This window comes from Cetorhinus maximus, chromosome 6, assembly GCF_964194155.1.
Source record: "Cetorhinus maximus chromosome 6, sCetMax3.hap1.1, whole genome shotgun sequence".
Taxonomy (NCBI): domain Eukaryota; kingdom Metazoa; phylum Chordata; class Chondrichthyes; order Lamniformes; family Cetorhinidae; genus Cetorhinus; species Cetorhinus maximus.
In genome coordinates this window covers 63,410,293-63,430,714 of record NC_135884.1, presented here as the reverse complement: position 1 = coordinate 63,430,714, position 20,422 = coordinate 63,410,293, and the positions used below count along the sequence as shown (strand labels likewise).

At 42.7% G+C, this 20,422-nt stretch overlaps 1 protein-coding gene across 1 annotated transcript in view; it reads left to right on the top strand.

Moving 5' to 3' along the window:
* itpr1b (inositol 1,4,5-trisphosphate receptor, type 1b) overlaps positions 1-20,422 on the top strand; it is a 490,770-nt gene that overhangs the window by 368,991 nt on the left and 101,357 nt on the right. The window contains exons 51-52 of the mRNA XM_078543785.1: positions 3,525-3,647; positions 11,801-11,976. Of these exons, the coding sequence (XP_078399911.1) occupies positions 3,525-3,647; positions 11,801-11,976 (299 nt within the window). The remainder of the gene's footprint in view (positions 1-3,524; positions 3,648-11,800; positions 11,977-20,422) is intronic.

The following is a 20,422-nucleotide window of genomic DNA, read 5'->3' as shown; positions in this document are numbered from 1 at the left end:
GACCAGGAAGTACTGATAATTGTTATGAAGTTCTGAAATGCAATTAGAAGTGGATAACCTAGTGCCTTTTCTCAGTTAGCTGATGTAAATAGCTATGTTTTATTTATCTTTAAAAGATGCTGAAAGTTGAGTGAAAATGGAGATGCTTTAAGCTGTATTTTATTTTTAGATGCCCAGAGTGAATTTATATTATACAATAAGCTAGTCTCCAGCTCAGCTGTTGAAGATGCTTATTTTTGAACACTAATCGATGGTGTGAAGCCCCAGGATTTACACGTGCGCGTGTGAAATGGGCAGCCAAACTCCTGATGAGTCTTGTCAGCTCTCAGTTGGATTATTGATATAAGATGTATCACAACAGCCTTTGCAATACACAGGGACTTCAAGACAAAACCTTTAAGGGAAAACAGCCGGGCGTTAGCACATTTTGCCCCTGTTCGGGACCAACCCTGAAGAAGGACTTTGCAGCTCTACTCTGTTTTGCTTGTTGTCTTTCTTGAAGTGCAAGGTCAAGTGCCTATGTGTCTATTGGACACATTTAGTCATTTTGTGAAGCCAAACATTGGATTGGGTTGGATGTGGGGCTTACTTTGTTGATTGGTGATAACAGGACAGTTACAGGTGTAATTCACCTCAAGGTGAAAAATAGGAGCTTGCTTCAATTTTCTATGACTTACCCAGAGTAAATCTGGCATTCATACAAAAATCAAATGCTTCAAATCTGTGTTTCTGTGAAATCATGGACAAAATTGGGTTTTCCCGACTGTTTCAGTCGGTCTTTGGAGGCCAGTATACGATTGCAGCCTTTAAAGCAAATCATGAGTTGCAGAAGGCCAAGGGCGTGACAAATCCAACAGGGCCTTTCCTGCACCATCATTGTTAATTAACTGCAATAATTTCAACGTTAGCCAAACAGGTGCATGTAAATATATTTTCAGCACATGCCAAGATCTTTATCGTTTTGCTCCAATCCATTTTATAACTATGTGACTAGGACCTCCAGCTAAAGTTTGAAAAACCTTTAACACAATGCTGCTTTTCAATCGTCAGCATTTCTTTTTTGGGTAAAGCTACCAAAGATGACACCACAAAATGTAGACGTAGCATACGCAGGGGTAAGAAATCAATTATTATTGTCAGTTTAATTTGCCCACACATTCTATCCTGGAAAACCACAGTTGACATAATAGACCTTGCAGCACATGTGGATGAAACCTGGATTTTCTTTTAAAAAAGCATGGTTGCTTCTTTCCTGAGGCAGTTGACTCCTTCCTTTGGGTCTGCTTCATAGCTCCAGCACTTCAGTACCTCATCTAAATAGGCATTCATATTGCATGAACTTTGATAGCATGGCTGCCTGGAGGCTCTTCTATCCTGAAGGCCATCACAGGCCAACAACCCAGTCCTCACTGATGATCTGCACGTGCACACACGCACGCACAACACACGTGCACGCACAGCACACGCGCACATGCAATGAGTGTACTGGGGTAGTGATCAGGAGCAAGAAACCTAGAAAATTTTCCTTTCTTCTCCTTGCACATAAATGCTGTAACTAATATTAGCACGCCTGCTATCACATCTGCTGGATGGAGTTGCATTAGCACAGACTAAATGTTGAGCCTGAGCTTTCCCTGGTGCAAATTGTCCAACCTTCTGTTTCAGCACTTGTAATGCAATATTGTGAATGGTTCATTCCACGCCCTATTGCAATAATTAATGGAACATTGTACCTTCATTTAAAAAAAAAAATATGTTGAAAAGAGCTCTTACATTCTGTAATATTTCGTGCAATTTTGAGCAGATGTTTGTTTGAAGCACTGGTCTGACTTTACATTTACCTAGCTTCAAATAAAATGGCTCAGTTAAAATACCTGAACCTTATTTGCTTATAGTTGATAACCCTGCGTCCTGCAAATGTTCACCCTCAATAGAAGCATTTTAACGCGTGGAGAAGCAAAACGATTTAGGTGCCCAGGCATACAAAAAGCTACAAAATGGAATCAAAATTGTGACTGGAATGTTGGCCTTCATCTCAAGTGCTTGGAATACAAAAGGGAGGAAGTTAGGCTTCGGTTGTACAGGGTCTTGCTCAGATCCCCATCTGAAATACTGCATTTAGTTTGGGCATCTTATCTCAGGAAGTATACATTAACCTTAGGGTAGGGTAGAGTGCGGCTTCACCAGAATTGCACCACTAAAAGGTGACATTTTTAACTATGGGCAGAATCTTCCATTCTTGGCGGGTGTCTAACTCGCTGCCTGAAAAAATAATGAGGCACCTGTGCCGACTCTGAGGAGAAAGACCTTCCATGTCTTCCCATCAGGTGGGCCGCTGTCCAGATTGAAAACCCCGAAAGACTACCTCCCATCTGCCAAGAGCTGCTGGCCAATCAGAGGCCAACAGCTCTTGCACTAGGCAGTGCCATGGAGGAGGCTGTGGCTGCTGCCAGAACAGCACCATCTCCAGAGTGCCAGAACCATGAGCGACATAGGAAGAAGATAAATGCTTTTTCGGGGGGTGGGGATCATAGCGAGAAGGGTGCTATGGGGGCTGTCAACAACCAACCCCTGTTGCACCTCCATGCCTTTGATCATGCATAGATTAGTGCAGATCGAGGGACGACACCACCACCACCCACACACACACACACACACACCACCCCCCCCCACCCCAGCTGACATGCTGGCTGCACAGTTTTAACAGTCAAGCAGGCTGCATGTCGGCAGGCCCACCTGGAGCTGGGAAGATTGCAGCAGAGGCGGGAAGTGGCCCTTAAGCTGTCGTTAATTGGCCACTTAAGGGACTCAAGTGGAGTCTGGGTGGGAAGGTCAACCATAGGCCTTCCCACCCAGAACTTATTTCCAATGGAGGCGGGAAGGTGTCAGGTATCAACATATGGCAACCAACCAAATTTTCAGGCCTGCCCGCCTTCTTCCTCACCTCATGCAGGGGCAGAAGATTCCAGCCACAGCTTCTATATTTTTGCCATGTATTTCCTTGAGTTCAGAAAGTTGAGGGATGAACTAATTGAGGTGTTTAAAATAGTAAAAGGATATGATGGGGTTGACACAGAGTTATTTCCCCTGGTTAGGGTCAGTTAAAATTTTCAAAACCTGAGATTAATTGGTAGCTCAGGATATAAAGGGACATGGATTAAGACAGGCAAATGGAGTTGAGGTTCAAATCAGCTGTGATCTAATTGAACGGTGAATGCAGCAGACCTCGGGCTACAGTGGTCTCCTCTTGTCCCTATATAAGATGTTGCTTGTGCCCAAACTGGGTTTGCTGCACCCAAGCTATCTCCTTAAAGCATCATGCCACTGCTTTGTAACGCTGTTCCAACTCCAAGTCCCTGTTTATCTGGCCCCATCTTACCTACCTTCAATATTTCCACTTATTTTATCTGATATATTTCTAAGAGTAGTCTATAATGAGATTAATTTATGAATTTAATTCCAGTGTTGAATAAGTACCCATGATAAAGCCATTTACTTTCAGCTCTCTGGGTTTGTTTTAACAGGACAGCCAGTTTTATACTGGTGCTCACGTAACATGACCTTCTGGAGCAGCATCTCCTTCAACCTGGCTGTCCTCATGAACCTGCTGGTTGCGTTATTCTACCCGTTTGAAGGTGTCCGAGGAGGTAATGTCGCCTTGACTAATGTGCATGTGAATCAGATTGCAGTTTGTTTCTTCTTTAATTTAGTAATTCATGTGATTTAAGTGAAGCCTTTGAACTTGCCTTATGGTCCATTTTAGATTTGCTTCCTCTCCTAATATATTTAACCAGCAAAGATTTGGATTGAAGGTTGTTTAACTGAAGCATTGTATAATTTTACTCACTCCCTAGCTTTTCTATTTAAACTTCATTCCATCTCAAGCACTTGACTATAAATTTCGGTCTAAATTTAAATAACCTACCACAGAGTGGCTCCATTCAGGATCTCTATAATTTAATGATTTTTCAACTGTTGAATTTTAATTTGTACTATTGTTTGAAAAAAAATCCACAGCATAGCTATTTCTTAAACAGCCGAAGATGGCTTCTTATAGACAATCTGGCAGTATCTGAAGAGCTTGAAAGTTTCAATGCTCCCACAATTGGGAAAATTAAGTTCTTTCAAAATAGTTTGGAAAGAATTGAAACCAACTGATGTGGAGATAGTAATTAGAGATTATACATTTCTATGCCAAATCATATGGCCAGGCTTGTTATCTCAAAGTTGTGCATCATCAGTTGGGTTTAAAGTACAATTCTGTATTCGGTAAAGCTGCTTGATATTCTAGAATAATAAAACTACTTACACAGTTTCCAGCAGACTTTTTTTTTTGTATGTAAAATTGTTTGTCAGATTATAGTTGTTGTATCAGTTCTGGGACAGTGGAAACCATGATGCAGTGATCGCAGTCTCACCTCCAAGCCAGAGGGTTGTAGGTTCAAGTTCCACTCAAGAAACTTGAGCACACCTTCCAGGTAGACATTTCATTGCGATAGTGAAGGAGTGCTGCACTGTTGAAGATGCTGTCTTCCAGTTGAGAAATTAAACCAAGGCTCTGGCTGCCCCATCAGGTGGATACATAAGATCCCATGTCATTGTCTGGAAGAAGAACAAGAGGGGCTCTATCCGGTGTCTTGGCCAATCTTTATCCCTCATCGAACATCACTAAAAAAGAGATGAGCTAGCCATTATCCTATTGCTGTTTTGTGGGAGTTTCTTGTGCAAATTGGTCAATGCTTTTCCCTATATTCCAATAGTGACTATACTTCAGAAGGACTTCATTGGCTGTGAAGTGATTTAGGATGTTGTGAGGCCATGAAAGACAGTGCAGAAATGCATTCATCCACTGTCCAGGGATCCCAGTGTACCTGCAAAAATTAATTTGGGAAGTCTATATTTGTGCTGCTGTGTGAGGTGAAACCACACTATGTGTTGTTGTGGAGTCAATCAAAACCCCACTACAGATATAAAGGAGGAAAACAATGCTGGAAAACTGAAATAAAAACAAAGTTCTGTAAATACATAACAGGTTCAACCATCTGCATCTGGAAAGGAAAAGGACAGGCTAACCATCCAGATGTGGGCCCTTTGTAAGACTGAGTTGTAATGAAGGGTCTGTAGCTGGTGACTCCTTACTTGTCTTTTCTCCTTTTAGTAATCTTGTTGCTTTTCCAGCATTTTCTTAAATCCCATTAAAGTCGAACACTGTCAGTAAAGACAGATGGCTCTGCTTTCATTTATTCTGGTACCAACCAGTTTGCAGATGAAGCATCATGGTTAGTCTGAGTTTTGCAATTCCGACCATATCTTGGTAGCGATAAAAGTAGAAAATGCTGGAAGAAAAACTCGACAGGTTGGGTAGCACCTGTGTAGAGAGAGAAAAAGAGTTAACAGTATAGGCTGATGACATTTCATCAGGCCCGAGAAAAGTTAGAGATGTCATAGGTTTTAAGCAAGGGGTGGGTGGGACAAGGACAAAAGAAAGGTCTATGATAGGGTGAAAGATGCGCAAGATTGACAGAGTAGTTAGTTCTCCAGGGCCAAAGGGAATGGAAAACAAAAACAGAATTACCTGGCAAAACTCGGCAGGTCTGGCAGCATCGGTGGAGAAGAAATCAGTTAACGTTTCGGGTCTTCATGACCCTTCGGCAGAACTGAAGCATAGTTAGGAGAAAGGGAATGGAGTTGGGGCAAGAAACTAAACAAAAGGTCTAGAGCAGGGGTGCTGCAAACTGAAAGCAAAGAAACTGAATCAGGCAAAGAAAAGGAAACAAAATGGGGGGCAGAGTTTATGATCTGAAATTGTTGAGTCCTTGAGGCTGTAAAGTGCCTAATCGAAAGATGAGGTGCTGTTCCTGAAGCTTATGTTGAGCCTCACTGAAACAGTGCAGCTAACCGAGGACAGGGATGTCAGCATGAGAGCAAGGTGGAGAATTAAAGTGACAGGCCCCCAGAAGCTCGGGATCATGCTTGTGGACAGAATGGAGGTGTTTTGCAATATTTTGCTTTTCAATATCTTGGTTGCGGTCATCTTCTTGGGTATGATGTCTTGCAGCTCTACAGATCTCAGTCCGAGTTGGATGGCCAGGTCACAGCACTGTGTTTCATTAGGTGGATTGTCTTGCATCCTGCGGTAAATTTTCATAGGCCACATTCATCCACAATGTGGTGAACAGCATGATCCGGATGATCACAGTCACATGCTGGGCTGTCCTTGAAACTTCATTTGTGGAGCAGGTGAAATGTTCTTGTATAGAGAGTACGGATCCTGTAGAGTGCAGACTAGTTTTCGAGGGAGGTCAAACCCTGGAGGTTCTGCTGTTGGATCATGCACCAGATCTTTGTTTGCAGTATTGGTATCAGTTCCACCATTTGTCCTTTCTGGCAAAACCTTCAATGCTCAAAGCATTTTCGGAGCTCCAGGATGGCTTGCCTGTTTGAGTGGCATTTTTGGTAGGTTCTGAAGATATTTATGGATTGGCAGTTTCAGGTTGACATCAATGGTTGCAGTGTTCCTCTGGTTCGCTTAGCAGAGAGCAAAGGGATTCTTTGCACAGTCTCGGTGCAACACACAATCCTTTGGGCGTTATGCCTGCAGCTTTGTTCCAAGCTAAAACAAATGGTGTGGTCAGTGAGAGTCCAAATGCTCCCGTACCTTGCTCTATACTTTGGTTTTTATCTTTTGTTCTTTAGTTTGATGGTTCAACCTCCAAGAGTGAAATGGGGGAACTAACAAGATCATTACAAACAGTATCTGTTCTCTATCTCAAGGGCTCAAATGGTTAATTATGAAGACTGGTTGCAAAATTGGGACCTGCATCCCCTTGAGTTTATAACATTTGGGGATGATCTAATTGAAATATTTAAAAAGACCAAGGGACTTAACAGAAGCTATGGTGGCAGAGTCCAAGGCAACAGGGCAGCATTGTAAAATGAGAGTTCAGCTATTGATGAGTGAAATGAGGAAAGACTTTTTCAATGCCAAGTGTAGTGTAAGCCTGAAGCCCTCTTCCGATCCCCCAAAACCCTGACCCCGCCCCCTATCCCGCCAAAGAGCTGTGGATGCAGGGTCAATTCAAACTTTCAAAACTGAAATCATAAATGTTTATTAGGTAAGGGTACAAAGGGAAACTGATAACAATATGATAAACACGGTAGAGGTATTGCTCAGTCATGATCTAATTGAATGGTAGAACAAGCTCGGAGTTGGTTGACTCACTCTTGTTCTTATCATGTTGAATGCTACCAACCTCTGGGTAAGCACGCCTTTGACTATTTCTTTTCCACTCAGTATCTCCCTTCATATCTTGCATCTAGTGACATACATTGGGTTTCCACGGTACATGGAAGACTCCAGTGTCTCATCCCAGTGATGATTCGAAACACGAGCGCAGCCAGTATTGGCATGCTGCTTGACGAAACGTAGCACAGCTCGGCCTTCCTGAGATCTGTGCATCGTTTTCAGCTGCATGAAGATGCAGGGCCTGGAATCAGCTCCAAGCTGAAGAATGCAGCGGCCAATTTTGCTGCCCCCCCATTACATTTCTGCTCACTTGACACTGGCCAACTGTACAGCTGAGAACTTCCTGGCACACCTGGCAGTGTCATTGTGGACGTTCATAGTTCCTGACTTAACCAGTATGTTCCTCATACGTACATGCGAATTAGGAGCAGGGGTAGGCCACTCAGCCTTTCGAGCCTGCTCCGCAATTCAATAAGATAATGGCTGATCTGATTGTAACCTCAACTCTTCATTCCAGAATATCAATGCACTTAGATAAAAGCAAAAAAAACTGCGGATGCTGGAAATCCAAAACAAAAACAAAAATACCTGGAAAAACTCAGCAGGTCTGACAGCATATGCGGAGACTGTATTCCTGTATTAACAGTATTCCTCGCTGCAGATGCTGTCAGACCTGCTGAGTTTTTCCAGGTATTTTTGTTTTTGTTTTGGATATCAATGCACTTGTCTGAGCCCATTACTACATTGATCCTTCAGTCAAGGTGGATGAAAGCCTAACTAATAAATTCAGTGGATGAAGATAGGATAAGGAAAAAGGTCACATTAAATTTCAGAGCAGTCAAAACAGTGGGCTTGTAAACTTAAAATGTGCCAGTCGCTGAAAAATTTCAAAGGGGTAATTGGATCATTAGCTTAACGGTGAAAAGCCTAAAACCAAGGCCAGACACTGAAGTATTTTGTTTCTGATTTTTTTTTTCATTTGCACTTATATCATGCCTTCCACAATTTCAGGACTTCGCAAAGCGTTTTATAGACATTTAATTCTTTTTGATAGGTAGTCACTGTTGTAATGTAGGAAATATTGTCATTTTAAATGTTTGGATTATAAAAGTGTGTTTTGATCAACGGAATATTTTATTCACAGAACATTCCTTGACTGGTCTTGATATGAATGGTTTTATTTAAATGTTTGTGGCAGGTTTTTATATGATACAAGGAACTGAAACCCATTGGTTTTTCTTGAATATGTTCCTCTTGTCGACTGCTGTCATCAGACTTGGGGGAATTCTCTTTTCTGTGTGTGTTCCGTATCTATCTGTCCCCTCCTCCTTGAAAAAATGGACTTGAGCAGACATCCGATGTTAACATAACAGACAAAAGCCAAAAAGAACATTAAATACACGGCCCGGATTCATGGGAAATTGTTCATTAGGTTCATTGAATTAATTACCCATGACCTGTCAGGGCTTTGATGAGATTAAAGGAGGAGACATAAAGGGTGCTGTGGCTCAGCGAAAAATAGATAACATGATGAATGGACCTCCTATCAAGTCTGAATAATCCATTTGAGCATCACAGCACTTGTGCGCTTCGAGATCTGTGTTTCATAACATAGCACTCTCCAGACCTGCTTTCGCATTTTGCAGAAGAACTTGCGTGGAGGCACTTTAATCTCTTTCCAAGAAGCTTCTGGCACATCCACCTCAGTGATTCAGCTCTTTACAGTTTGATATTGTAAATCTTTCATCATTGCTTTAGGAGAGAGAGAATAGCATGTTGCAACACTGTTCCTTCTCTTTAGTGCCAGCTCTTCGGTGGTTGCACATCTCAAACTGTATATCCTACCTCTCTACCACTGCCACAGCAGATAATCTACCCTTTAAAAGCAACCCATGTAGCATTCTATATTCATTTCAAGAGTTTCAAAGAACATTTTAGTTCTGCTATTCGCTTTGTGGTTGAGGTTTCAGACAGGTTCACACAGTAGTGTTATATTTTGATATATGTCATGTCTAACGTGCATTTCCTATCTGTCACCTTTTAAGTGCCACATTCAGTTTTTTGTGCCACACTTTATATTTAAGAACGTGGTAAGAAACAACAGCAGCCATGAGAAATGCAGATATTTTCTGGGTAGAAAATACCCGAAAGCATGGCTCTATTTTGAATGTTGTCTAATTATTGGGTGATGTTGTAAAGGATAAAAACAGCAGTTTGTATTTCTATAGCAACCTTAAAATTGTAAAACATCAGGAACGTTATCGAACAAAATTTGACACTGAGCCACACAGCGATAGGTGACCAAAAATTTGGTCAAGGGGATAGATTTTGAGGAGCATCTTAGAGGAAGAGGGGAGAGGTTTGTGGAGGGAATTCCAGAGCTTAGGCCCTAGACGTAGAATACACGGCCCTTAATGGTGGAATGAAGGATATCAGGGATGAGCAAGAGGCCACAGTTGGAGGAAGGCAGAGTTTCTGGAGCAGTTTACAGGGATAGAGAGAGAGAGGAGATCCTAGCAGGATATAAATGCAAGTGTGACGATTTTAAAATGGAGGGATTGCTGCAGTAGGAGCCAGTGTTGGTCAGTGAGTACAGGCATGATGGGCAAATGATGCAAGTCAGAATATGAGCAGCAGAGCTTTGCATGAACTGAAGTTTACAAAGGAAAGAAGATGTGAGGCCAGCCAGGACAGCATTGGAATATTGGGTCTAGAGATAACAAAAGCATGGTTGACATTTTCATGTCGGGGGCTGAGGCAGGGACAGAGGTGGGTAATACTACAGAGGTGGAAGTGGCCAGTCTTGGTGATAGAGAGGAGACGGGGCCAGAAGTTCAGTTCAAGGTCAAATAAGATACGGAGGTTGCAGACAATGGCCAGGGGCAGGTGGGGATGGAATCAGCATCTTAAGGAATGCAGTAACGGAGGCTGAAATGAGACTTGAATCTTGAAACTCAGAGGCGAGTGTGCTACCAATTGACTATTGGCTGAGACACTATGGGATCTTTGCATCCTCCTGAAAGGGCAGATGGGGCCTTGATTAAACACCTTATTCGAGAGGCCGCACCTCTGACATGGCAGTTCTCCCTTAGTGCTACGATGGAGTGTCAGCCTAAACTTTTTTACTTCAGCCTCCTGGAGTGGAAAATATGATAGGAACCTTTTACACCCATTTTTAAGGATGGCCACTTTTGCCAGATGCCAGAAGCTCCTACCAAAATAAATGTGGGTGAATTTAAACGAAGTGGTGCTGATAGTGTTTTGTCATGCAATGTACCTCTTATCATTATCGCTGCAAAAATGCTGGGGGTAATCTTCATACAACAGGCATCTGCCACTGCTACATGATCAGAAATGGGGAAGAAAGTTTAAATAGCCACAGCAGGAGCCTAAAGATAGAGAGCAATAAGTGGACTGGATATCCTGATTGTTGGAATTGTGCTTCATTAGTTGAGAGAGAATTAAAGCCTATAAGTTCCAAGACTTCTGAACTGCCCAACTAGTAATTAGCTGCTGCTAAACACGGGTGGGAATGCTGTCGGAGCCTGAAAAATTGTAAAGTTAAGGTAATTTCTGAAAATTTCCCCAAGGTCACCGTTGAGTCCATGGAGCTGGTAGAAATCCTCCCCTGCTACTCTCCTCCTCACCATCATGCCATGGAGGAAAACCTAAGCCAGAATGCCTGCAGCCTCTTAATCGATTTTATCAATCACACCTTAGTGACCTGAATAACAATTCAGCACACCCATTTACTTAATGCTGATTAGAGCTTGTGGCATCAAAAATATACAGCAGAATAATTGTGCATTGCAGGGCTCAACACTCCTGTGCTTAAAAAAGTGTACTATCTGACCTGCCAAGGACAATATGACTGGAGGCACCTTTTTATCTTGTTTTAATTATTGAAAGCTGACATTATTTGCTGGGGCCCATATTCCAATAACAGTCACGATTGTTGTTTAACGCTCTTGTGCCCCAAAAATTTGTTTATTTTCCTGTTTGAGTTGGAGGTGTGGGTAGGGGAGGGGGGGTGGCGTTAGAATTGGGGTAGGGCTCTCATTTTGCCGCTCAATTTCTTCTACATTATGCAGCAACTTGCTAGTGAAGTCCACTGACGAGACCCTCTTCCCCTCTGATCTGATGGATGATAACAGAGATTTTGCTTTGTCTCCAATTTCCTGTTTGCTGGTAAGAATTAATGTCAGGCCTGAGTGAACAGAGGTCTTTCAATCTCAATTCCTTGGCTGCCAGCACTCTTGTATACAGAGTCTTGTAAATATGTTGAAGTGTGTTGCGATTCATTCCATACTGAAGAGTGATAACAAGTTTGCTGGAGACTGGAGGGGGAGGGATATCCAAATTAACTTCAAGTGTGGATGGGAGTTTCCTGCTGCAAGTCCATAAGTTGACTTCTGTCCACAGAAATACTGTGCACAATAGGAAATTCCTGTCCATGGGTACACAGCCCATATTTGATGATTTTCAGTGAACCTCTTGTGTGACCAGCGCAGGTGACTGGTTGTATATTGTACTAACTATTTCTTTTGTGTGTAGGTACTTTGGAGACACACCTATCAGGCCTACTGTGGACAGCAGTCTGTATATCTCTGGCTATCGTGATTGCCCTTCCTAAACCACATGGTATTCGAGCCTTGATAGCCTCTACGATTTTGCGACTTATATTCTCAGTTGGTTTAGAGCCAACCCTCTATTTGTTGGGAGCATTTAATGTGAGTATTTCGTGAAACTACAACACAAGTACAATCCAGTGCTAACCAGGCTAATGGGCTCTTGGTCAGTTTTAACAGCAGAAAGCAGTGAAACTAGTTGAAGGTAGTCCTGCAACACCTTTATGGATGAATGCACTACCTGCCTCTTTCTCTCTCCTTTTAAGATGCACCTCAAAACTTACCTCTTTGATGATGCTTCTGATCACCTGTCCTAATATCTCTTCATGTGGCTCAGTGTCAGATTTTTATTAAGCACTCCTGTGAAGCACCGTTGGCCGTTTTACTATGTTAAGGAGCCATATAAATGCAAGTTGCCGTTGGTGCGATAAGCCAGAAAGTCCCAGGTTTGACATTGGTCTATACTCTGTGAATGTCTGTTGGGATGCCACAATTCAGCTCCATTCCCTGGCCTAGGGAAGCTAGGAAAAGTAACTGGGGGTTCATGCTTGTAATTTATGTCCAGTGACCCATTATTGAGAATGTGGACATATAGGTATTGTGTGAGAACAGGGCGAGGATTGACTGAGTTCAGTGGTCCAATGCCCTGCCCAATATTCCCTGTCTACACTACAGGAAGATTGCCATAATGGTCCTGGAGCACTACCAGTGCCTAAGAAGCCATGTCCCGACAGCAGTCAGTGCCCTTCGGAGAGGAGAGGGATGCAAAGAAAGAAAATTTAATTTGATATTCCAGTTGGAATATTGTTTATGAATTCAGGTATTATAATTCTTTGATATTTAATTTTGATTACTTTTACATTTTGAAAAGTATTTGGTGCCCAGTGTAGTGAAGTGGGAAAGGATACCCACCATCTTTGATATGGTGTGTCCCTCATTGTAACTGGACTATTGAGATGCAATGGATAAGGTAAAGACTGGAAACACTGAAGATGGATAATGTGGTATTTCTGTTTGCTTAATACAAACTTAATACAAATCTCACAGAGGACTGGTAAAATAAACATAGGTTTGGTTTATTTAAAGATGTAATACAAGATTGCTCAGCAGATATATTTACTATAAAGATTCAATAGCTATCAACAGGATAGTACCACTGTAATTGCTTCACACCACATGTTGCTAGCTAAACTGAAAGCTCCTCTAGGCAATGTCTGCTGGTCACATGGTTTACATCCTGGCTACTTACTTATTAGTATATTCTCCTTTAAAGTGATATCTCAACGATTGAAGCACATCTGATTTGAGAAATTAGAGGGTGGGAAGAGAGCTGGGGAGAACGTTCACTATTCTCACATACACCATACTTGGGTGATTTGTAGTTGAATATTACTTGAGGCCAGGAATTGGTTATTGATTCTTTTTGAGCCACCAAACAATGTGTGACATGATGCAAGGGTTATAAAAGAGTGGGTAGAGATTACTGGATTGACTGGAAGATTGTCAGAAGTGTATATTAGAGGAATTGGGCAACAAGTTCAACACAGAACCATCAAATTTAGCAAGAAAGCATACAAAAAAACTTACCTCTGAAACCCTGTCCCTCCCAGATGTCAGCACTTCTGATTTCTTTATCTGTCTTCTGAATTGTAAGACACTCCTTTGGTGATTTGAAAATGCTGAGCAGACTCCAGGCTCTCAGTTAATAGATTCTCTGATCCTGGCCAGAAAGTGAGGAGACCTGAAAGGCAGGTGAAATCTTGCAGTCCAGTTAAGTCACAGGATCTCACGGACTCCTTATAGGATTCTTTAAAGTCCCTCCCCCTCAGCTGCACCCGATTTAAGTTGACCAATGGAAACAAAGCAAAGGGGATGGAGGGAAACATTTTTTTTTTACACACAGTTGTTGTAACCTGGAATGCACTATCTAAAAGGATGGTGGAAGCAGATTCAAAATTGGCGTTCAAAAGAGATAAAAATGTGACAGTGGGGAAAATGTACAGAACTAGAGAAAGAGCAAGGGAGTGAGATTAATTGGATATCTCTCTCTCATTCTTTCTCTCTCGTTTTCTCTCCCTCTTTCTCTTCTTTCTCTTCCTCTTTTTAGGGGAGGTAAGCAACCCCTTTGGGGGAGGTCTGTGGAACTGTCAAGTTGTCAAGTCATTTAAATCTCAAAGTCTTTTAATTTTTGGGAAAAAAACAGCCTGTTGTGGCTGCTTACAATTTCACTAGCTGTCTGTTGACACTAAGTTGGCATAGGGGCTATGAAGGGCCATGGGGTTGGGTGGAGGGGCATAAGTTGGCATTGAGGGTGTGAGGGGCCATGGGATGGGTAGAAGGGCATAGGTTGACATGGGGGCAGGTGGAGCAATGGAGGGTTGCTTGGGGACATGAGATGGAATGAGTTGACATGGATGGGACATGGGGAGTGTGTGGGGGGTCAGGGATAGAGGGCGTTTTTTGTTTCTAGTTTTTATTGTAACTGGGGCGAAGACCCAGAGCACCAAGGTTTAACCAGCCTCCCTTGGCACCTGGCAGCCTCTGTAGCTGACTCCACACTGTTTCTTGGGATGGCAGGCCCAACTCTGTTATAGTTCGTGCCCCCCCCCCCACCACCCCACCACCCCACCATCCACGCCCACCCTCGGAAAGAAAAGTTGAAGATCCAGGGCGCTTTCTCCTCAGTCAGGTTTGAAGTGTTGGGAATTTTCTCCACTCTGCGCTCCCGAGATCAGAGAGAAAATTCAGCCCATTGGCTTTGTTTTGAGCCTCTACTTGGTGGGTTGGAGAAAAATGCAAGAACAACCCAGAATTGTCTGGTAAACATCACACACTGCACTGGCTCTATAAGTTCCATCCCTTTAAGGCAGCAAAGCACTGGAAAAATCTGAACGATACAGCACACTTCTCGATGTGATTTGATAATGCCCCAGACCTGGATCTACAGTAGGCCCACTTACCAGAGTGCACAGGTAGTCTAAATCTGTTAGCAGCAAGAACATTCACCTCTGTGCCAAAGTGAAATATATCTACTCCCATAGTAAATATGTTTAATATATTTTAAATTTAAATATAAATAAAGTTTTGGTTGTATGGAGACTTTTGTGAATGAGGGGTACTGCACCTCTACATGCAAATACCAGGTATCCCAGCCTCTTCTCACCTCATCCTCCAATGCCAGAACCTTACTCAAGGTGATCACTCCCAGCGAGGCCCCACCTGCATTTCCCCACACTGAAAATTCATTCAATCTCTCTCTCTCTCGTGCATGCACATTGCACACGCATACAGAATGCAATCCAAGCAGGGACTGTCAGGTCAACGTTTGTCACGTTCAAATACAAGCACGAGGTGAACATAGTGCAAACTGGCTGTACTGATATATAAATCAAATGAATAAAACTATCCTCATACCAAGCATTGTTTGTTGAGCAGGGAAGTGACTTGCACCCAGTCCTCTGCTTATACCGCTATAGCTGCTGTTCAGGGAGATTGGTGTGACCCCTAGATGTCATAGCTGACCTGACGAATACTGATTGCGGTCCTAATTCTGGATCCTACCTCTAAACTGTTGGGAAAAATGTCCAATCCAAAGCCATTTTAGTTCTGAGGGATAGTAACAATTTCTTAAATTCAGCTGCTTGTGATGACCAATATTCAAGCATGATTCATCTCAATATCATTAACAAAATGTCACTGTTATTCGAAAACACATTTGATAGAGCTAAGCAGCATAATCTTCATACAGCTGCTCCTCACGGTGCAAGTTAATGAATGGCGGCACTCACGTTAGATTTTCCTAAATATTCCGTTGTATTTTGGAACAGCTTTCAGGGCCTGTCGGCCATTGTATTCACTGGCTTGTGATGAAATATTAAGATCCATTTAAGTTTACTTTGTTCATCCTTCTGCAACTGAGGGGGTAACAAGTCATTCAAGCTAATTTGTTTTTGAATTAATCTGGTGAGAATGCTAAACACACTACCACATGAAGTGGTTGAGCACATACATGGTTGCGCTTAAGAATCTAGAGAAGTACATGAGGGAGAAAGGAATAGATGGTTATATTGAGAAAGTAAGATGGGAGGAGGCTCATGTGGAAGATAAAAATGATTGTAGACTTGGTCGACCCACGCTGGCTCTCGGTCTGGCAATGCTTTGATTTTAAAACTGTAGTCAAATCCCTTTTATGGCCTCACCTATTGCTATCTCTGTCACATTCTCTTGCCCTACAACCCTTCGAGGTCTCTGCACTTCTATTCCGGCTCCTTGCACATCCCCACATTTTAATCGTTACAACATTTATGCACCGTCCTTGGCTGTCTAGAATTTAAATTGTGGAATTCCCTCCGTAAACTCCTCCACCTCTCTATATCTTTCTCTCTCTCTCCAAAAGGCTTGTTTCTTTGCTGCAAATTCAGTGTAGTTTAAGTTGTACTCTGGGTCCCATTGAGTGGTTAAGCTTCCCTCCCAGCTCTAATGCAGACAGCAGACGCTCCTCTCTCCCTGATGAGTTTGTAGGACTTACTTGAGACTTTTTTGGATGGATGTAGCGCTGCCCAGAACAGGCAGTTCTGACCTTATTCCAGACATTACAGCAAAGCAATGCCAATTTTTTTTGGGAGAGGGTGGTGTGTGGTGAGGAGGGCAAGGAGAGGATTAGAAACAGCAGTTACAAATGAATTCCAATAATCTTTAAACGACTTCCTTTACCCAACCCCAGATTTTTGAAGGCATTTTCACTTCAGTTACTAAATGTGACTTGGAATCATAGAAATTGCAGTACAGAAGGAAACCATTCAACCCAACACGTCTGTACTTGGCAGAGACTGTAAAGTTTCTACTGAACACTTGTGTTCTGCATTATTGGGTCTCTCTTAGTAGCAATTGTATTCAATAATTTAGAAGCTGTAGAATGTTCTGAAAGTAATAATTGCAAGGTGCTAAATTCAATGCACAATTTTTTCAGGGCTTGAATACAAATGTATAAACATACGAATTGACAGCAGGAGCTCCATTCAGCCCCTCGAGCCTGCTCCACCATTCAATGGCTGATCTGATTGTGGCCATAACTGCACATTCCTGCCTACCCTCGATAACCTTTGATTCCCTTGTTAGTCAAGAATCTATCTACCTCTGCCTTAAATATATGCAATGACCCTGCCTCCACCGCTTTCTGGGGAAGAGTTCCAAAGTCTCATTACCCTCTCAGAAAAGATTTCCCCACATCCCCATCTTAAATGAGAGACTCCTTATTTTTAAACTACGTCCCCTAGTTCAAGTCTCTCTTTTCAACATCCAACCTGTCAAGTCCCCACAGGATAGTATATGTTTCAATAGGATCACCTCAGTCTTCAAAATTCTAATGGATAGAGGCCCAGCCTGCTCAACCTTTCCTCATAAGATAACTCCCCACCATCCAAGCTATCAGTTGGGTGAACCTTCTCTGAACTGTTTCTGATCCATTTATATCCTTACTTAAATCAGGAGACCAAAACTGTACACAGTAGTCTAGGTGTGGTCTCACCAACTGTACAACTGTAGCAAAACACCCTTACTTTTATATTCCATTGCCCTTGCAATAAACAATATTCCACTTGCCTTTCTAATCACTTGCTGTACCTGCATACTTTGTGTGACTCATGTACCAGGACACCCAGATCCTTCTGCACTGCAGCATTCTGCAATCACTTTCTTTTAAATAATATGCTGCTTTTCTATTCTTCCTGCCAAAGTGGACAAGTTCATATTTTCCCACATCATGCTCTATCTACCAATTTTTGCTCACTAACTTAACCAGTCCATATCCCTTTGCAGGCTCCTTATGTCCTCTTCATAATTTACTTTCCTTTCTTTGTATCATCAGAAAATTTAGCAACCATACATTTGGTCTCTTCACCCAAGTCACTGAAATAAATTGTAAATAGTTGAGGCCCCAGCACTAATCCCTGTGGCACTGCACTCATCACATCTTGCCAACCTGAAAATGACCCTGTTTCCTGTAAGCTAACCAATCCTCTATCCAGAAAAAACTCAGCAAGTCTGGCAGCATCGGCGGAGAAGAAATCAGTTAACGTTTCGAGCCTTCATGGCCCTTCGGCAGAACTGGAGCATAGTTAGAAGAAAGGAGAAATATAAATTGGTTTAAGGTTGGGGGGGGTGGGGGGGGAAGAGACACATTGAGGGTGTGGTGTGATGATTGTGGAGATGAGCAGATAATCAAAAGATGTCACAGACAAAAGGGTCAAAGAGGTGTTGAAGGTGGTGGTCTTTGTCTGAGAAAAGTGCTAATTAAGAATGGAAGACAGGATATTCAAAGTACAGCTCTAGTGGGGGTGGGGTGGAAAGACTAGAGGTTTTAGTTTTAGATTTAAAAATAATGGAAATAGGTGGGGAAAGAAGAATCTATATAAATTATTGAAAAAAAAGCGGGGGGGTGGGAAAAGAAACGGGGTGGGGATGGGGGGAGAGGGAGTTTAAGATCTAAAGTTGTTGAATTCAATATTCAGCCCAGAGGGCTGTAAAGTGCCTAGTCGGAAGATGAGGTGCTGTTCCTCCAGTTTGCATTGGGCTTCACTGGAACAATGCAGCAAGCCAAGGACAGACATGTTGGCAAGAGAACAGGGTGGAGTGTTAAAATGGCAAGCGACAGGGAGGTTTGGGTCTTTCTTGCGGACAGACCGCAGGTGTTCCGCAAAACGGTCGCCCAGTTTGCGTTTGGTCTCTCCAATGTAGAGGAGACCGCATTGGGAGCAACGAATGCAGTAGACTAAGTTAGGGGAAATGCAAGTGAAATGCTGCTTCACTTGAAAGGAGTGTTTGGGCCCTTGGACGGTGAGGAGAGAGGAAGTGAAGGGGCAGGTGTTGCATCTTCTGCGTGGGCATGGGGAGGTGCCATAAGTGGGGGTTGAGGAGTAGGGGGTGATGGAGGAGTGGACCAGGGTGTCCCGGAGGGAACGATCCCTACGGAATGCCGTCAAGGGGGCTGAAGGGAAGATGTGTTTGGTGGTGGCATCATGCTGGAGTTGGCGGAAATGGCGGAGGATGATCCTTTGAATGCGGAGGCTGGTGGGGTGATAAGTGAGGACAAGGGGGACCCTATCATGTCTCTGGGAAGGAGGAGAAGGCGTGAGGGAGGATGCGCGGGATATGGGCTGGACACGTTTGAGGGCCCTGTCAACGACCGTGGATGGAAAACCTCGGTTAAGGAAGAAGGAGGACATGTCCAAGGAGCTGTTTTTGAAGGTAGCGTCATCAGAACAGATGCGACGGAGGCGAAGGAACTGAGAGAATGGGATGGAGTCTTTACAGGAAGCGGGGTGTGAGGAGCTGTAGTCGAGGTAGCTGTGGGAGTCGGTAGGCTTGTAATGGATATTGGTGGACAGTCTATCATCAGAAATTGAGACAGAGAGGTCAAGGAAGGGAAGAGAAGTGTCAGAGATGGACCATGTGAAGATGATGGAGGGGTGGAGATTGGAAGCAAAATTAATAAATTTTTCCAGGTCCCGACGATTGTTTTGGATTTCCAGCATCCGCAGTAGCTTTTAGCTTTTTGTTTTCATCCTCTATCCATACTAATAGGCTACCCCCCACATCATGAGCATTTTACATAGCAACCTTTGTCAAATGACTTCTGGAAATTGAACTACAGCACAGCCATACATTCCCATTTATCCATGTTACTTATTACTTCCTCAGAGAACTCCAATAAATTAGCCAAACACGATTTCCCTTTCACAAAACCATTGTGAATCTGACTGATTGCATTAAGATTTTCTAAGTGCCCTGCTATAACCTCCTTTATTAATAGATTCCAGCATTTTCCCCATGACTGATGTTAGGCTAACTGGCCTGTAGTTTCCTGCTTTCTGTCTCCCTCCTTTCTTGAATAGAGGAGTCACATTTGCTATTTTCCAATCTGATGGAACCTTCCCAGAATCTATGGAATTTTGGGAAATTAAAACCATTGCATCTCAGCTACCACAAGACCCTAGGGTAAAGTCTATCAGGACCTGGAGACTTGTCAGCTTTTAGTTGAAATAATTTTCTCAGTACTCTTTCCCTGGTTTGTAATTGTTTTAAGTTCCTCCCTCCCTTTCACCTCCTGATTCACACTTTTATTCCTGGGATGTTATTTGTATCCACGACAGTGAAGACAGATGCAAAATATCTGTCCAATTCATCCGCCATTTCCATATTTTTCATTATTTATTCCCCAGACACTCGTGCCAGAGGGTCAACAGTCACTTTACTTACTGTTTTCCTTTTTAAATACCTGTAGAAACTCTTACTATCTGTTTTTATAATTCTAGCTAGTTTTCTCTCGTACTCTAATTTCTCCCTCCTTTATTAATCTTTTACTCATTCTTTGCTGTCCTTTATATTCTATCCAATCCTCTGACTTTTCACTCATCTTTGTGGAATTATATACTTTTTCTTTCAGTTTGATTCTGTCTTTAACTTCCTTATTTAGCCACAGATGTTGTGTCCTTCCTTTTTTCACTGGAATATATCATGGTATTCTGAAATGTCTCCTTAAATGTTTGCC